Genomic DNA, 18,949 nt, shown 5'->3' on the forward strand with positions numbered 1-18,949 from the left:
CTGAGGCCACTTTCTTTCCCACCTCCTGGGGGGTCGTAGCTCTGGTAATCCAGGGAAACAGGGAGGGAGAGCTCCAGGCCAACTGCTGCTCCATCTTACTTTGCCTGCAAAAGTCAGACGTTTGGTACAGGAGCTCTCACACCCCAAATGATCTGCACCCCATTTGGAAAGGTTAATGGCATTTGTTTCTTTTTTACTTGGAAATTCAGGCTCAGGTCCAGTTTTAAGGTTTCTATTTAAATGCAGAGTTATATTTCCCCTGCAGGAAAGAGCAGCTGAATCAGGAGGGTACAAATGTCTTACTTCACATAAATAAAAGGAGATTGGCCTGGAATAAATAAGAGAGTACTAGAAAAGTGTTTTGTTATATTAAGAGAAAACTCACAAAATTTTCCTTGGTTGCCTTCCCTTTTAAAACTGGTTGCTTCTCCATCTTAAAATTACAGACTGAGTCCCTCCGCAAGTAGAGACGCGGCTTGTCAGGAACTCTGAGAACCTGGAATAAAGACACCCCATGGTACTGCAGCCTGTTGTGATCTGACACAACACCCCAGTTCTATCTGGGTCTAGGGTAGGCGGGGGAAGAGGAGGAGGGGAGATGACAGAGAGGATGTTGGGTCAGGCAACACCATAGTAAATGCTGTGGATTTCAACTGTTCTTACCCAGCTTCCCCATATGCAAAATCATGACTCCAGTGGTCTGTGGAGCTCCTAGGTGCCAAGTGTAAATTCACGAAGACTGTGGTTGACACAAGATGGGGAGCGCTGTCCAGGACTCAGGTGTCACCACCGTATCTGAGGTCCTAGAAGGAGCTAATCAGGGCTTTCACCACAAGCAATAACACCACGGTCGTAGTGGCTCCAGAAGAGAGTTGGCTGGGCTGCTCAGTAGGGTTAAGCAGGGCTCTCAGCGACAAAAGCTGCCCAGCAAAGTGGTCAGTGAGTTACGGATGGCTGACTGAACTTTCAATTAAAAAAACAAAATCACGCAACATATTTCAGTGACCCTACCAAGTTTCTGGATCTGACACACCATGGTAGACTTCAGAATATGTTAGATAATACACTGGCTATTCTCTGAAAACAAGCTCTCATAATTTCTCATGACCAGCTTGTGCTCATTTGTGTAGTCAGGACCCATCTACATCGCTCAACACAAAATCCCCGGAGTCTCCCCTGATTTACCTCATTCTCTCACCCTCCTTTCCAATTCATTAGCAAATCCTCTTGGTATTACCTCCAAAAATCTTCTAAATCCAACAACCACTTCTCACTATCTTTATTCCCAGAGTTCAACTCATGCGTCACCACAGACTTCCTAACTCGTTTCCCTGCCACCATCTTGTCACCATAGAAAACCTTTTTCCACAGAGTAGTTGGAAGGAATTTCCCAAAGTATAAATCAGGTATTTGTACTCTACAGCTTAAAACTCTCCAGTGGCTTCCCATTGCACCCAAATCCCCAGCATGATCTGCCCCCACCAGAGCTCTCTCTTGGCCACACTCTCCCTTTTTCACTAGGCTCCAGACTGGCCTTTCTTCTGACCTTCAAGCACACCATGTTTGTTCCTGTCTGAACACCCACTACTCTTTCCACCTAGAACTTTCTTCCCCAAATCTTCCTACGCAGAGTTGCCTTCCTGATTTGGGACACTTTCCCTGACCGCCCTCCCTAAAGCTGCTCCCTCTACCTTCCCCACCAGTCATCCTCCATCCCACTGCCCTATACTTTTCCTTCAAGGACGTTTTCTTTGTACTATTATTTGATCATTCGTTGGTTTCCGTGCTCTTTGCCTGTTTCCCCACTGGTCCATGAGCTCAAGGAGGGCAGGAACTTTCCTATCTTGTTCACCTCTGTACGCTCTGTGCCTGCACATAATAGGCACTGAATGGAAAGCCACGTAAAACCAATAATTCCGTTTCATGACTACGTCTCAAGTTCTGCCCAAAGACTTTCCGCTATTTCAACCCACCTTGTCTTTGGGGCATCTGGTGGCAAGTTGGGACATTCACCCACACATTGTCTAACCCCCCCAGGCTCCTGTCAAATAGTTCCTGAGCAAGTCTGTGCCAGGCTGTGGGGTACTGTGAACTCTAGCTCTGATGCCACGATCAACCCTCCCCTCCCCTGTGTCAGTCATTATCAAAGATGGACTGAGCCCCTCCCACATGCAGGCCATACTCCTGGTGCTGCAGAAACAGTGGGAAACAGTGGAGACAGGATGAGCTCTCAGGAGTTCACAGCCTCACACCGCGACTGTCTCCTGGCAGGAGGGGGATTCCCTATGCTCTGTAGCCCCCTCCTGCATTCCATCGTTGCTGGGGATAGGGTGCTCACTGAGCATGCCTCTTCCTGTCGCCCGAGGCATTGCTGTTTTCTTATTCCAGCTTGTGAGGTTTGCACAGTTTCCCCGGGGACAGCGGCTGTCTATCTGCTTGGGTGACACATTCCCTCTGCTCAGAGAGACTCAGTTGTTCAAAACAGTGCCTGGAACTGGAATCTTCGTTTTAGATGGTGCCATTTTCTTCATGGAAGGGAATTTAGCAGTATTTTCTCACTCTGTTAAACTATCAACTCTTGCAGAACTCCCTTCCCTGGAAACGCTTTATAAATCAGTAACTCTTCTCCCCTGGCTCTCTGGGAGCCCTGCCTCGCTTTATTTTCCTTCACAGCAGTGACCACCACCTGGCACATATGTCATCTCCCTATCTCACCATCCCACAATCTCATACTCTCTCTCTCTCTATCTGGTCTCTCAATTTATTATCTTTGCTAGGTATGCGACATCCCACAGCCCACTGCTAGAATGTAACTGTTTCGCTGGTGTCCCTCCAGCCTCTAGAATAGTGCCTGGTACGTGGTAAGTCCTCAGCAAACACTTGTTGAATCAAGAAATGAACTTCCTGCCCCAAGAAGGAACATAATCAACATCTCCCCCAGAACACCAGTGCGGATCATGACCCTGGCTTTAAAGTCACAGAGGACAACACGAAGAGACAAACCACCTTTAATTAACATTATCGTGCACAGACAGGCTTGTGATTTTAAGTCGGGGCAGCCTCAGGCCTCACGTGCTGGCTCCGGCTCAGGCACGGACACTTTGACCACAGCTGCTCAGACCCAAGGCACGAAATCTGGTCTGCTCTGTCACAGCCCATGCAGAGCCCTGTGAATGTGGGGCAACAAGAGGCCAGGCCGGGGGCACTCTGGCGGACACTGGGCTGACGGAAGAGATGGTAGCAGCCTTCTTTGTCCTGCTGCATATGCACTTTCATGACCTGCTAACATTCTAGGTTCTCTTTTATCAAGGAATCTTTCCAGTGACTTTGCCTGGGGTGGAGTTAGAAGGCCAGGACTGGAATTCTTCACCTCCCTTAGTTTTGTCTGCAGGCTCTGCCTGTGAATAAAGGGCAGGTGTGGAGGTGAGGGGTCTCCTGCCAAGTGCTGGGGTGCCTGGGCCCCTCTGACAGCTTCTGTGGAGCCCAGAAGTGGACGTGTGGGGCCCAGGAAGCCAGAGGAAGGTAAGCTCGGCAGACACCATAAACACATCCCAGCTGCGGGTGAAAGAGGCACTGAGGGCTCCCCTTTCCACCCCATCACGCCCTCGGCCTGCTCCGTGAGGGGGGTTCTACGGTGATGGGCAGGCGCTGAGTGTGAAGGAATGGGAGGACGGCCATACTCTGGAGGGCACTGATGTACAAGGCCTTGGGTTGGACTCAACTCTGAGCTGGGCTTCAGGGAGAACTGACCATTTCTGTGCTGCTGGCTGGACCCCTGAGCCCTAAAAGCCTCTTGACTTAACTGGTTCTGTGATGGACACGTTACTTAATCTCTCAGAGCCTCAGTTTCTTCTTCTGTAAAAACAGCATCCTCCTCAGAGTGTTATTGTGGGGATCAAACAAGTGAATGTACCTAAGGCTGTGAGAACAGTGCTGACTCAGGGCAAGAACCAGACACGTGCTTGTTAACGAGGAATAATAAATAAAACGAGCATCCGCAGCCAGACAGGCTTTTGCCTCCATGACAGTCACTCTTCACTGCAGGTTCAGCTACTTGTGGGGGGAGAGGGCCCGGCTGCAATAGGGGGCAGCATGGGTGACATTGTGCCCAGTCGGGCATGGTCATGAAAATGCCATTTGGGCCCAAAGATGAACTCTCTTCTTGGGATGGTGCTCAGCTGCAATCGCTGAAGATCCTGGGCTCCTTGTACCCTGAAAGTTCGCCAGCACCGAGGACAGCCTTTCCAAGGACGCAGACGGTGCCTTGAAACTCCATCCCCTCAACTCATTTCCAAGGAGCAACGTGAGACTTAATTACACGGAAGGAGTGTTCATCCCCAGCTGCCAGGGACTCCTACGCTCCTCCTCACATTTCTAGAAGGAAGAACTTCAGACCTCAGTGATGCTGCATCCAGGTTTGTCGGATGAAGGAATGTGACCTCTTCATTTGCTCCCACACAATCAAGAGCGCTGTTTCTGAGTACCTCTCTTGAAAACTCAAATGTAAGAAACAACCCTAATAAAACATTTCCATGACCAGTGTAAGTCATTTCTAAGAGCCCTACTCTCCATGGATTCAGAAGTGGAAATGAATTGGACAGAATAACGCAGAGGGATTGGTCAAGGGTAATGGTTTGGAGAACACATTGACAATGGAATTAAGAGGACAAAAACCTCAATGAAAAAATGGGCAAAGATGTGATCAGACTCTCCAACCAGAGAAAATGCATGGATGACAAGTAAGCACGTGAAAACATGCTCAACATCATGACTGGTCAGGGAAATGCAAATTAAAACCACAATGAGGGGCCGTTCATACTCACCAGAATGGATAAGATTAAAAGAAAACAAAACAAAACTGATAGCACCAAGTGCTGATGATGCAGAACAGCTGGAATCTCACATATTATTAATGCAAATATGAAAGGGTTCAGCCACTTTGAAAAACTGTTGGCAGTTTCTCACAAACATACTCACTATACAACCCAGCAATCCCACTGCTGTATTATTCACCCAAAAGAAATAAAAGCCTATGTCCACACAAAGGCCTGTGACTGATCTGTGCATTTTATTGCGTGTGTTACACCCCTCAGGGAAAGCAGCCATCACAGCAGCACACAATACTGCACAGGCTTTGTCTTGTCGTTTATCTGTATGATAACCAGGGACCAAAAGCTGCCTATTTGGGGTGGAACTGATCACATTCTTACCTCTGAGATGGAGGGAATGAGTGGGTGGTTCCTGACTAACCTCAGCCAACTGAGTAAGTCTAGCTCCTTCCACAGTGATTGGCTCAGGGATGGTCAGCTGACCTTAGTTGGCCCAAACAGATTTTTGTTTGATGATGCCAGGTCAGGGATGAAAGGTGGGGTCGCTGGAGAGACATTCTCTTTCTCTTTTCTTGTCAGTGTGTATGTGCGTATGAGGCCTAAAACTGCTACAGCCATTTTTTTGCCGTGAAGAAAAACTATTCTGAGGAAGGAGTCAGAAGAGATTAGTGACAAAAGAATCACTGAAAATGGGGTGGAGCCCTGATCAAACCATGCCTGATGTACATTTTCTTCTGTATTTTTCAGAGCCATCAATAAATTCTCTTTATTTAAGAAGCCAGTTTTTTGTTACCTGAAAGCCTCTTAACTAATCTAAGATGTGGGTCTGAGAATGGATCTGATTTCTGGAGATCATTTCAACGAAGTAGAACAAACTAGAAACAAGTGCTGTGAGCCAAAGTCAAAGCTAACAGAGATCTGAGATGAGGAGGCAGAGGCCAAGGAGATGGAGCAGTGCCAAGCTGGGCGGGTGACCTTAATGGAGCTCTGGGCCGGGAACCACAGTGTCTGTCACGGGAAGATCAGGACCTGTCAGGACCTGGCCTTGCAGGGGCAAGGGAGAACGGCCAGGGAAAAGAATTCCCAGTGGACAGTGAGCAAGACAGCCCCAGGCAGACAGCCAGTTAGAGGACTGGGGCACAAGGGGGACTGTGTGCTGCCTGGGCCCGCTGCCCGGGGAGGGCTGCTCCTGCTCATGGATGAGCTGTCCAAGAATCCGAGCAGAGCTGAGCCTGCAGATGGGGCTCAAGCAGGTACAGCTGCTCTTCTGACTCGGTCTGGCCTAGGGCTGGGGACACACCTTCTAGCAAGGTCTTCCTGAGGCAGGTGGCCTGCAGATGACACGGGGACAAACTACATTTTACTGGAATGTGATAGAACTCAGTGAGCACTCCAGGGACCTGCCCCTGGCCGTGGTCTACTCCTGCTTCCTGGGCGAGGACTCCCCCTGCACCTGCTCCTCCAGTCTCCATGGACGCTGCTTCTCCTCCTAGCACTTTCACTTCCCTCTCGAGGGTGAGTGGGAGGGCTTCAGACCCTATTTTTAGGTTTGGCAACTAGTGGTGTGCGGTTTTGGGCCTCGCCTGTCCTCAGTCCCCAGCCTCTCAGGGAATCGGGATGCTTCTCAGAATTGGAACATGATAAGAGATGTTCTAGGTTCTGTCTGGGGAACAGGAGGCCAGAACTCAAGGTGTACAGGGTAAACTGGGTGGTCTGTGGGTCTCTCACTTGTTTATTAGCCTGAATCCTCCACCTCACTAGCATTTCAACATGCTAGTGAAAGCCTAGCATGGGACGGTGTCATCTGATCGTGAAAGAAGTTTCTAGCCCAGCATGGTTGCGCAGAGGCCACCTATCCCTCATCTCTGGTCACCACCGTGTGCTGATGCGCCTGTTCTTTGCACTGCCCCCAGCCCTTCTACACTCAAAACATCCAACAAATACCTAAAAGCTGAGGCTAATCATGAGAACGCAGTAGAACACCTGGAGACTTTTAAATGCTAGGTTCCCCATGAGGAGGGAGAATGGAATTTACAGTCAGCAGATGTGGACTCAAATCCAGGCTTATCCACCCCACGGTAGCCCTCCTGCCCAGAGACCCGTCTCCTTGTCTGTAAATGAGCAAAATACTATCTTAAAACTCAGTGGGTGTGTTTCCATGAATATTCATAAAGCGTCTAGTGCAATGCCAGCACCCTGGAGAAGCTTACAAAATGATAGCTGGTTTGTGGGTTTTTTTTTTTGATATGTAGTTTCTATCTGGTTTTCTTATTTTTTCCACTTCTCTGCTGAAATTATCCATCCATTCATTTATTCTTCCCACCTTTATTTACTACAGACATTTTAAATTCTCTTCTGTAATTCTTACATCTGGATCATCTGAGGTTGGCTTCTGCTGCTGTTTCCTTATGATTATGAGTCTTATTCCTGCCTCTTCATAGGTTTTGTAATTTATTATTGCATCCTGGAAATCACATGTAGAAAAAGAGTAAGAACTGAAGAATGCTCTTTTCTCTGGGAAATTCACGTTCTGCTCTTTCTGTTGGCTAAGTGAGGAGGTGACGATTCGGAAGTCAGCCGGGTTCCTTTGATGGAGACTGAGCTGCGCCCACCTCTGGTCAGCTCAGCCCACACCCAGCGTCCCAAGGACGGGCTAGGCTCCTAGTTCTCACCAGGATTTGGTCTGGGGTTCCATGTAAGCCCATGGACTCCTCAATTGCAGGTATCGGGAGAACGTGGGAGCTGGGGCAGATGGGGTGATTGCTCTCTGCTTACCAGTCCTGCCTTCATTCCCCTTTTGCTCAGCAGATTTGGGGTGGGGTGGAAAAGACTGCTGTGCAGAACAAAGTACCATTGCCCGTCCTAGTCTCTCTGACCACAACACATCCCATCTCGCTCTACCACTGCCTGCAATCAGCGGGCTCCGTCTCCACCCTGCGAGGTTCTGGGTCTTGGGCAGCCTCTGCTCTCCCTGCGCTCAGACCTGCCAGGGTCACCGCTCACTTACCAAGGGCTCCTCTCTCTGGAAATCAGTTCATCAAGCCTTTCCTGTCTCCATTCTTTGATAGACCACATATAAGAATGATTTTTATATTAGCCAGATTTTTTCGGTGTTCCCACGGGAGCTAAGGTCTTCTGCATCCTAACTGGAAGCAGAAAGCTCCTAGAATGGTAGCTGTTATTTTTCACATTAGAGGAAATTCCCTAAATGCAAGATGTCCTGGCCCTGAACTCTTAATAGTCAGCCTAGTACTAATGCTTGTTTCATCCAAGGGAGGTGGAGGCGGGACCCACCAGGTAGCTTATTTTTAAAAACTTAGTCTTGAGTTTGCAGAAAACACTCTATGGTCCCACACATAGCTCCTCACTTTTACCTCCTTCCAAGGGCCAGCCCCTATGTCTCTTCGCTTGGAGATTTTCTCTGGGCCCCAAGTCCATCCTACCTATGCCTGGCAAGCTGGAAGGTCCTTTAGGAACAACCTTAACCAACAGTTGGTGGAGGTTGTTGGGTAAACACCCCAGCTCTCTTCCCCTTGGGTGAGGTAACCTGGGGGCCGAGTTCTACACCACCTCCCAGTTCCCCTAGAAGGAGTAAATCCCAGTGGCCCCCAGCGGTAGCTTGCTTGTTCTCTTCCCTGTCTCACTGCTCCACTCCCCGGCTGGCATGCCCTGGGATCACCCGTTAGATAAACTACTCGAGCTTGAATCGCTGCTTATAGTCTGCTTCTGGGGAAACCCCATCCAAGGCAGGTTTCAATGCAGGTGTGTAAGCTCTGGGGGCTGCTCGGGTTTGTGTAAATGGGCCAGCATGCACAGGCGGTTATTTGAGGAGAGGCAAACCCAGCTAAGATTAGATGCACCTCGCCAGAGCACGTCAGGCACATGCGGAGGATGCCAGGAGCGCTGGTGTTGGAGCTCTTCAATATAAACTGGAGTTGTCTGCCGGCCTGTAATAACCGGGATACGAAAGTCCTAATCCGGGACGTGGTCACACTATTTACTATCTGTTTGTGGTTATGTCTTTAAAGCTTAACGTGCTCTGGATGGAGGATTTAAATAATCGGTATGATGTCTTACAGAACTGGCATGAAGTTCTTTCAATACAATATCCGAAATACATTAGCAAGTTGCATTAGAGCTTGATATTCTCACTTCATTCTTTTTATTTTTTGTTTTTAAATAAAGGAAACTTGTAGGGCCACAGCCTGTAAACGTCCTGCAGGCATGCCAAGAAGCACTAGATAAGCCACTTTGTAAGAAGCAATTTCCTTCTTGTCCCATAAAACTCCCCAGAGTACCTTAGGCGAGCACCAAAGCCCAGGTCTGTCTGCAGACTGCAAATACCGCAGACGTTTAATTACCTCGAATTCATCAAAACCCTAATTGAGACAGGAACTCAAACCTTGTGGCTTAATTACTTTAATTTCAGATGGGTAACAGACTTGGTCACGAGCAGCCCTTCACGCCGGAACACATTCGAGAGAGGCCCACCGGCACTCGCTGGTAATTCTCCAGCCAAAGGAAAGTGCGGAGCGACATAAATAACAATGCTAAGTGAGAGCCATGATTGGATTTATTAATCAGTTCAGTTCCCAATATCCACCCTCTGCTATAATGTTACACTGCTCCGGCTCCACCGCCCTGGGACGGCTTCTCAAGATTTAAGGCAGTGTGCGTTTCTTACTGATCTTTCTTTTCCGCCCACTGATCAGACAGCGCAGAGGCAAGGACCAGTCCCCCGAGATCATCCTTCTATCAACACTTCCCTACTTTGATTTTCACTTAGAAGACCTCCCCGACCCTCCCTTGCCTCCACACTGGGCATCCTGCAGCCGTCCTACTATTAGCGAGTGAGTTCTACCAAGTGTTTGGTCAAATGATCACAGCAGCCTAGGGTAGAATTTGGAGAGGAGGATCCCAGGGATCGTTATTCTTCTGAGAGCTGATAATTGTGTCTCACTTTACTGAGCACGTACGACGTGGGCCAGGTGCTGTTTAATGCTGAACACGTTATGTTTCATCCCGCCGGTGACGTGGGAGGCAGGTGCGCTTATACCCACTCCAGGCTGAGGGAGATGAAGGACTTCCCCCAAGGCTCCACAGCCAGCAAATGGCAGAGTCAGGACTCAAGCCCAGGCCAGTCTGATTCCTGGGCTCATGTTCTTTCCAAAACATCATTTTTCTCCCTCTGCAAAGACTTCATGGATTCTACAAAGCCCTGAAGAAGAGAGCTGGATGGCTTTGGAACTCTCCAAGTGGGCACGGGACAAGGAAAGACAGAAAGCAGGGCTGGCCCCCAGAAACATCACGTGGGCTACTTCTAACATCATCATGGGGGGTACCTTTCTCCACGATCATTCAGAGTCGTGACATGAACTCGGCAAAGACCTTCCAGAGGAGGTAGAGTGACTGATGGCAGCACTTGGTAAAGTTCAGGAAGCAATTTGTCTTTAATGCAGCTGTTCTAACCAAGCCAGTGATTAATTGCATTGCTAATAAATTATGAAATCCAAAAGCATTCAAGCCACTTCATATGTAATTAGTTGCATGACATTTACTAGATGTTTCCCAGTCATTTGTTTCATTTCTTTACATCATTTCTCCCTCTTTAGGGTCGCCTTTGCATCAAGCTTCAGGTACAAATGACTGAACTAATGACAACACTGATAATGGCCAGGCTAATAATCATACTGCTAATGGTGACAATGCTAATTAAGAGAGAGCTAACAGCAACAGCTCTTCTGTAGGATGTGCCTGTTCATCTCTGGAAGACAACGAGAAGGTGGCCAACAGAGACGAGAGCCTGGGAAGTGCAAATAGCGCCAAAGGCAAAGACAGACACTCATTTCTTTTTTTCTTTTTTTGGTACTAACCGCATTTATAGGAGATCTAAAAAACACCGTATCATGGGTCCACAAAATCTAAGAAAGAGATAAGGGACCAAAAGGGTGAGAAAAAATAAAACATTCAGTCTAGCAAGTGGGGCAGAACTCAACCCCCACGTATGGACGCAGCTGTACAGAAGCCTCTTCTCAGAAGTAACCGTCCACCTGTGGGCTCTGGAGCCTATTCCTGATGAGATCAGGTGTCTCTCTGCCTGTCACCCAGAAGCAACGAACCCAGCAGGTAACCTGGACAAATCGATAAGCACGAAGATGATGGAAGTAAAAAGTGGGCAGTGGGGAACAGCACTGGGTGCCCAAGCGCGTCCTGCCTGAGAGACTCTAGTCAGCCTTAGAGAGACGGGCGGCATCAGGGGCCCCTGCCGGAGGACTGAATGACGGAGGGGCTGGGAGAGGATGTGAGGGAGGGTTCACAGGAGCTTTCCTCAGCCTTCCAAACCAACCCACCGCTTCCAGCAGGCCCCTGCCTCCTCCACAGGGAGGGAGCTGGTTAGGATCCCCAGCTTCCTCGATACTGCAAGTGGAGCGCCGTCAACAAGCTTTGAGAAGTCACTTTTCCTAGAAGACACTCAGAGCCCTGGATGATTGGACAGAGAGCTCAGGATCACGTTGTTTCTGAATAAATTCCTATGAGGGAACTAGGACATCAGAGCCAACAGGATGGCTGCAAACCCTTGGGTGCCCTGTAACGTCCAGGCTGCCAGGCAGCCTCACACTCGGCGACTTCCAGGTGTCTTCCCATGACTTTCCAAAACAGACACCAGCATTCATAAAGGACAAGGACCCATGATACCCCTTGGCAGTGGGATAGTCTCCACAGATAAAATACAGGCACGCAAAGACCCTCATGAACCAAAAGCAAGCTAAAGGGAACATGTAAGAAAAATGCTTGATCACTGTAGAAAAGGAAGGATTGGGTCTTAAACTGTGACAACTCCAAACTGTTTTTAGCAGAAAGAAATCTGTGTCATTTCTTGTCTCTCTCTCCTTTATTTACTCTCTTTCCACTGAGGAAAAGCATACCTAAAATTGTTATAGGTCATTCCAGTTCAGATCAGTAACACATCGAAATGAAGGCGACACCTTCAGATTCCTAGCCTGCATCTTCAGGCTGGTTGATGGCTCACATGGACCAGGCTACTGTGCATCCCACCAACATGGAGACCAAATAGTGGTGCCTGACAACTTCCAGTTCCAGTTGGGCCAGCCTCCCGGGCTGTGAGATCCCATGGCACCGTGACCCCAGCCCACGGGCCCCACGCTGGCTGTGCTCCTGCCGGACAGGCCCCTGCCCCACCTCCACGCCACCACTCCCCAGATGCCACATTCTGCCGTCACTCTTACCTGCCCGGCGAAGAGCCCACAGACACCGATGATACACAGGATATTGAATACTGCTGAGCCCACGATGGTCCCTACTCCCACGTCGCCCTTGGTGATGAAGACGCCTGAAACACAGACCCAGTGTCAGCCTGGCCATTGTGGCCAGCTGCATTCCAAGGTGGGTGCGGGGAGCTTTCACAGGTGCTAAGTTCCACACTTCTCAAGATCAGCAGGAAACAGCCAAGGATTGGAGAGAGCTTTCTAATCTGCACTGGGGAAACTGTCCCACTGCAGCATTGGCACCTTCATGCAAAGTAAAAGCATCACTTTAATGAAATAGCAACAGCAACTACAGCGGGGCAGGAGGCTGCTGTTCTGCTCCTTGGGGCCTGGAGATTCTCACTGCCTGTTAGACAACCTGCTGGCAGGCCATCTGTCCCCAGAGCCCTGGTCCCCTCGAGAGGGCAAGGCTGAGACGTTCCCCAGGTTGGCACCTACCTATGACTGATGTGAACAGCTCTGGGGCGGAACTGCCTGCCGCCATGAACGTGGCCCCGGCCACATCTTCACTGAGGTGCAGGCGCTGCAGAGGAGCGAGGACAAATACGGTGAGTTGAGATTCTCCCAGAAACAGAGATGACCGTGACCCCTGAGGTCCCAGGCTCAGTCCCCTTCCTCCTCTTCCTCCCAGAGCTCAGCCACTCCTGCCCCAGCCCCCGCTGGGCCATGGCTCCTCTTGCCATCCTCCTCAAGGGGCAGGCTCACGGAGGGGGCTCTTGATAAGATCTAGGGATCCCCAACCCAATGTTCCCAGGGGCCACACAGATAACAGGGAGAAGTGGAGCAGGCAGGAGTGAGGCGTGGGGGGCGTTCACCTCCTTTCTAAAGGCAGCACTGCTCAGTTCCCTTAGTGCTGCCACATGCTTATTTTTTAAGAGATACCCAAATTCACATTTTTATGCAAAATATCCTGATTTTTTTCAATACCGTGGATCTCAGGCTGAATTAGGCTCATGGTAATCCGTCTGCGAGCATTGATTCTAGGAGGCTATGGAGGCTGGGGGTGGGGAGTCACCTTCCTGAAACCTGCCCCCCTCCTCCATGCTGTCTTGAAACCCCTGTAGGGAGAGTGGGGGTGGAGTTGCGACTGAGTAGAAAGTGAGGAAAAGCCCTGCCAGGACACTCTACACAACGAGCTCTCCAGGTAACCCTGTTCGTTAATCCAAAAAGTGATTTGCAAGAAGACAAGTGCACAGTAGAGGCTGGCTAGCATGCTCAGCTTTTCGGCATTCAGTCACGACCCAGAAAGCAAGCTGCTGGCTGGCAGGAAATAGCTGGTTCCCTCCTGGCACCCCAGCTAGGAGATGTCAGTCTTGAAGGAGATCTTCCATCTTCCCTGGGGCACCAGCAGCTGCACTTCCTTGCTCAGCCATGGAGGGGCAGCACGGCCTCGGCGTAGGCCACTGCTCAGTCAGGAGCTGCCGCAGGAGCCCTAACTGAGCCTTTTGACCTGGAATCCTGGGTTCCCTTGATCTTGACTGAACAGCTAAACTTCACACAGGGTTCTGAGAAGACCCTAAGATAGAAGTACTGATGCCTCAAGTTGAAAGGTGTGGCTGGAGGGACGCCTGGGGCATCTTGTCCCTCCAGCGCAGGGAGTCTGCAAGAAGATAATCTAATTAAGAGTTCATGCTCCATGGGTGGTTTGCCAAGACTGGCCCTGAGCTGTGAGCCAGCACCGCTGTCTCTGCTCCAGCTCCGGCTCCCTGCTGGGGCACTGGTTGTGGAGTCCACACCTTGGCTCATCTCCAGTTTGTCTCTTTCTCCTTCATCCACTCAGTTTGCTTCTTCCTCCATACCTCCTTACATTCCTTCCTTTTTCTCCCCTAATTCACTTTGGTCCTGGCAACATTGCACTGGACGCTTAGTCACCAGCTAGGGGGTCTGTCTTCCTGTCTCTGGGCTCCTTCCATCTACAAGCACATGGTCCTCAAAGCCTCCCAAGCTCCCTCCGTAGCACTGACTCCTGACGCCCTAGGCTCCCTTCACGATGATTTCAGCTCCGGCTTCTCCCCCTTGGCTCTATGGCTCAGACTCTTCTCTGCTCAAATATCCTCCCTTGAAACTTGTTGCCGCTGAGACCCTCCCTCCAAGGCTGCTCCAATCCTGCCCCTGCAGGAGCCCTCCCCGATCCCCTGGACGAAGCAATCTCTCTCTCCCTTTTCTCTCGCTGCACTCTCCCACCCCCCGGCTCCTCAGCCAGCCCCCTGTGCATCTCACTCTGGAGCAGCTCAGCGCCTAGAACCCAGCCCCTGGCAGCAAGGCCCACACTGCCTTTCATCTTGTTTCCTCCTCAAGGGGGCGTGCTTGCAGGTTCTGTGGGCTTCCTCAGTTGAGAGGAACCCATCTGACAATTATACGTACACTTCTAGAACAGAGGCTTTGCTAGTTAAAAAATATGTGTGGGAAAGACAGAGAGTAGCTTGCTTTGCACGTAGAATAAACCACCAAATGGTGGTATTTCAGAGATCACAAATGGCCCCAATTTCGGGTGCTTCAGCGTTTCCTCCCCTGCCGCATAAGGCGACCCTGTCCTCAGGTGTCCTCACTTTGACAAAGGCTTCCACACTTGCCCACTGTCCATGTCAGACACGAGCGCACTCACTCTCCTTCTGCTACTTCCGCGGTACAGAGGAAGCCGCTCGCGGGCCTCTCCGGGGTTATTGCGGATCAGTGCTCCTATTTTTTCAAGTACACAGAACGAAGAGACTTCCAGGATGTAGAAGCATCTGCTTAAGTTAGTGGTTCTCAAAGTGTGGTTTCCAGACCAATGGCCTCAGCATCACCTGGGAACTTAACAGAAATGCATCTTCTGTTCCCCTCTGCCCCCCAAGACCTTGTGGATCAGACACTTGAGGGGAGGGAGGGAGGAAAGGGGAGGGATGACAAAGTCTGAGAACTACATAAAGAACTCGAGTTCCCCACGGGAGGTGTGTCTGGAAGAGATCCTTTCTGAAATGGGATTCTGAATTAAAATAAAATAAAATAGAAAGCTTCCAGATAAAGGGAACTACATTTCAAAACAGACAAGAGATGAAAGCGGCAAGAGAATGAAAGAGTTCTAGATATGCTGGATATTTTCTGATGAAAGGGATTTGACTTGATTCAGCCTGGCGTTCACAGGTCTGATAGCAAACAGAGTCCCTTTCCTGGTCTCTGCGGCCCATCCTCTCATCTCCTTGCCTTTCAGGCGTCTGCTTGGAGCATCTCTGTACATACACAGAAAGAGGAAGGGTGACGGAGATGTATGGTGAGGATTTCCACTCTGCGGGGCCCCCACGAGTCACCAGAGGCGGGTTACGGGGGCAGAAGGATCCAGAGGAGGAGACAGAGGAAGTGACAGGGAGAAAGGAGGAGCAGGATTTAAAAGAGAAAGAAGATGGGAGCCGAACACAAATAGCACCTTGTGTTATGGCCAAATGGAGCAGGGAGAGCTGGTCATATGCCTTAAAGCCCGACTGTGGACCAGGATCCGGAGATTCTAAGCAGCCTGATGGAGTGGTTATGCTCATATGGGCTATCCCTCTGAAGCACGCTGGCGCCTGGCATTGCCACCCTGGTTGCGTGGAGGGCTCCTAAGGACCTTGGGGGAGGAGGCTGGAGCAGTACCAGTGCCTGGCTCAGACACGCTGAGAATACGAGGCACCTACCTCACAGATCTTTTCCAAAGAGGGGACGAAGAAGTCATCACACACGATGGCCAGTGCGTAGAACATGTACATGGCCTGGAAGAGAGGAGAGAAGGAGTTAAAGTCAGAGTCAGGGCAAAGCCACTAGGGTGAGGGTCCAGCCACCCTCTGCTTCAATGACATCCTCTGGTATGAGGAGTTCACCATCTTACTCAGAGTTAAGCACAAAGTCTTTGCAATGCCTGCGAGGACCTACCTGACCTCACCACTCCACGCTGACCGCACTGCTTACAACTCTCCCCCTCATCCTCCTTGTTTCCCAAACATGTCACAGACACCTGCCCCAGGGCCTTTGTACTCTGCCATTCCCTCTGCCCAGAACATGCTCCCCCCAGATCACTGTGGCTTGCTCGATCATTCCTTTAGGTCCCTGGTTTAATGTCCATCTAAGCAAGAGGCCTTGGACTCCCCTCCCTCCTGTTTCTTTCTATCCCCCTTATCCTGCTTTGTTTTTGACATATTAGGTATTAAATTAATTTGTTTGTTGTCTATCTCCCCCACTAGAAGTCCAGGAGGATATGAACATTATCTCATTTATCCCCAGTACTCAGCACAAGGCCTGGTACATAGTAGGTACTCAATAAATATAAGTGCAATGAAGGAATAAATAAGTGAATAACATTTTTCATTTAGCAGTGTATCGTAAATATCTTTCCTTGTCTCTAAGTATGGATTTACATAATACCTTTTACCAGCATTTCATTGAATGATGATCCCAGTTTATATAACCCATCCCATTCCAGCTGAGCTTGTGCACCCTCCTGTTCCCTGCAGGACAGCCTCTGCAATCTCGCTGCCACATCTTTGGTCAGCGTATCCTCTGGAATTCTGATGACTTCTCTACTTACCTAACTTTATATTTCTTCTTTAATTAATGAAATTTTATTTGGATTCCATTGTTTGTTGATCACCCAGCACCCATCCCCACTTCTTCATCATGGGACCCCAGTTTTGTCCAAATATCCACCACACCCCATGTGGAAGGTGACCCCACCCTTTCCTCCAGGAGCTGATAATGATTGGCCAATCAGTGTGTACTATTCCCCAGTGATGGCTATTGGTTCAGGGGTGGGCACATGACCTAGGCTGCCCAATCAGAGGGCAGGAAAGACTTTATAGTCCTTGCCAGAGGGAGCCATGTCTCACCCTCCAGTGCTGGCTGCAGACAGGAAAGCTGGGTGTCCTGATTGCCACTGGCAGCCACACTGAGGGAAATCTGACATGAGCTGAAGTTGACCCTGAGTCAACTTAATGACATCACTGAGCCATTGATCACGTGGTGCTAGAGCCCACCCTGCCTCTCGACTTCATAGTATAACACACTGGCAAATAGGCCAGTTTGACTGGAGTTTCAGTCTGAAACCAAAGTGGACTTTCCAATTTCATGAGCCAATAATATGCCTTTTACACTTACGCTTATTTGAGTTGAGTTTCTGACACTCGCAACTGTCCTTCATGAAGCCTTCTGTAGCAACCCAAGTATGAAATGGTCTCTCTGCCCTTTGACTCTGGGCTGTTGCACCAGACACCCCTCCCTCCCTTTATAAACTGGTTTTCTTTTTCACATGTGTTTGATCCCTTCAACCAGATTGTAAGATCCTAAAGTGTGTCTTAACACTTGATTCTGTGGAATATCAGACAGGGCACAAAAACATATGCACCAGGAATATTCATTCCAGAATGCTGACTATAATAAATTATCAAAACCTAAGAAAATATACCATAGAGGATGACTTATATAAACTAGGATCATCATTCAATGAAATGCTTTTAAAAGGTATTATGTAAATCATATTTAGAGACAAGGAAAGATATTTACGATACACCGCTAAATGAAAAATGTTATAAAATAGTGTATAATCTCTTTTTTGCTAAATTATCTATGTATATGAGTGCACGCACACACACATATTTGCATATAAGAGTTTGTAAGGCCATAAATCAAAATAGTTTCTCCCTAGGTTGGAATGACTATATCTGTATTTTATAGTTTCTGTCTGTATTTTCTGATTTGTCCACCTCGAATTTGTGTTTATTGTGTGATTTTTGTAGGTGGTAGAAGATGTGAGTGGTAAGGACTCTGTCTTACACTTTTTTAATCTCTGAGGAGCTGGGGAGCCTGGCATGCAGAAAAGCCTTAAATAGAACTTCTTATTTCTCGGTCTACTCATAATCTGTACAAAATTATTTGCCTGTGGGGTGTTTATTTTTTAGAAAATGTCAACTGAAAAAAATTAATGCTGTATTCTATACGTTTGTGGATGAGTCAGATACACATTCCCAAATTGCAATGGTCTCCAATCCTCTCTTGTTGTATAACCTGGCTGATCCAATGATATGCAGGTTTTATCATTAACTTTGAAAGGACAGGCAAATGCAGTAATTGGAATACAGAGTTCCACATTTGTGGATTAACCAAGAACTAAATAAGCTGTCCACAGCTGACATAGTCAACTCACTGAAACCCCCAACGTGGCTCAGAAGTCCATAAACCATCTCTCTAAGACTATGTTCCAATATTACATAGTGATCCTGTTTCAAGGCAAGAAGCTCCATCCAACACCTGCAATATCGATGCTCGGACCAGAACGAGACACGAATAGCCATGCCAGGCTCTCCGTGCTTGCAAGGGTGATGGCTACTGAGAGCCACGTTACTTCCTGTGCACAAGGCAGTGTGAGGTGGGGACGCCCACCCAAGTCAGACACCCTGTGGCAAAACTCTTCTGGACATGCGAGGGGCCTGCCAAACCATGGGGCTCCTTTCCAGCTGCAAGGCACCTCCTGGCATCTGAGGGCGGGCCTGCCACTTTGCTTGCAAGAAACTCTGCCCTAACTCTCTGGAAAAACAAACAAAACAGAACAAGATATTGGTGGGGGGGTGGGGACTGTGCATGTCGGGGGGCTGGCAAGGGGACATTTGTACTTCTGCTCAATTTTGCTATGAACCTAAGACCCCTCAAAAAAATGTCTACTACTACTACTAAGAAAACAAAAACAAAACAGAACAAAGGACCAAAACAAACATACAAAGTCAAACTAAGACGCAGAGAGCCTACTGATGTTGACGGCACCATCAATATCACCGTTCTGAATATTTCAGAGAGTGAGGGCTTCTTGGAATAATTTGACCATTCCTATCTTTC

General features: G+C 49.0%; 1 protein-coding gene across 3 annotated transcripts in view; it reads right to left on the reverse strand.

The window, feature by feature from the left end:
* Positions 1 to 18,949, reverse strand: part of SLC24A3 (solute carrier family 24 member 3) — a 456,403-nt gene that overhangs the window by 108,582 nt on the left and 328,872 nt on the right. For all 3 annotated transcript variants that reach the window (XM_046678076.1, XM_046678077.1, XM_046678075.1), the window contains 3 exons: positions 15,766 to 15,840; positions 12,554 to 12,638; positions 12,077 to 12,180 (listed from right to left, as the gene is read on the reverse strand). In XM_046678076.1, coding sequence (XP_046534032.1) covers positions 12,077 to 12,180; positions 12,554 to 12,638; positions 15,766 to 15,840 — 264 coding nt within the window. The remainder of the gene's footprint in view (positions 1 to 12,076; positions 12,181 to 12,553; positions 12,639 to 15,765; positions 15,841 to 18,949) is intronic.

The sequence above is a fragment of the Equus quagga genome, chromosome 12 (genome assembly GCF_021613505.1).
Source record: "Equus quagga isolate Etosha38 chromosome 12, UCLA_HA_Equagga_1.0, whole genome shotgun sequence".
NCBI classification, from domain to species: Eukaryota; Metazoa; Chordata; class Mammalia; order Perissodactyla; family Equidae; genus Equus; species Equus quagga.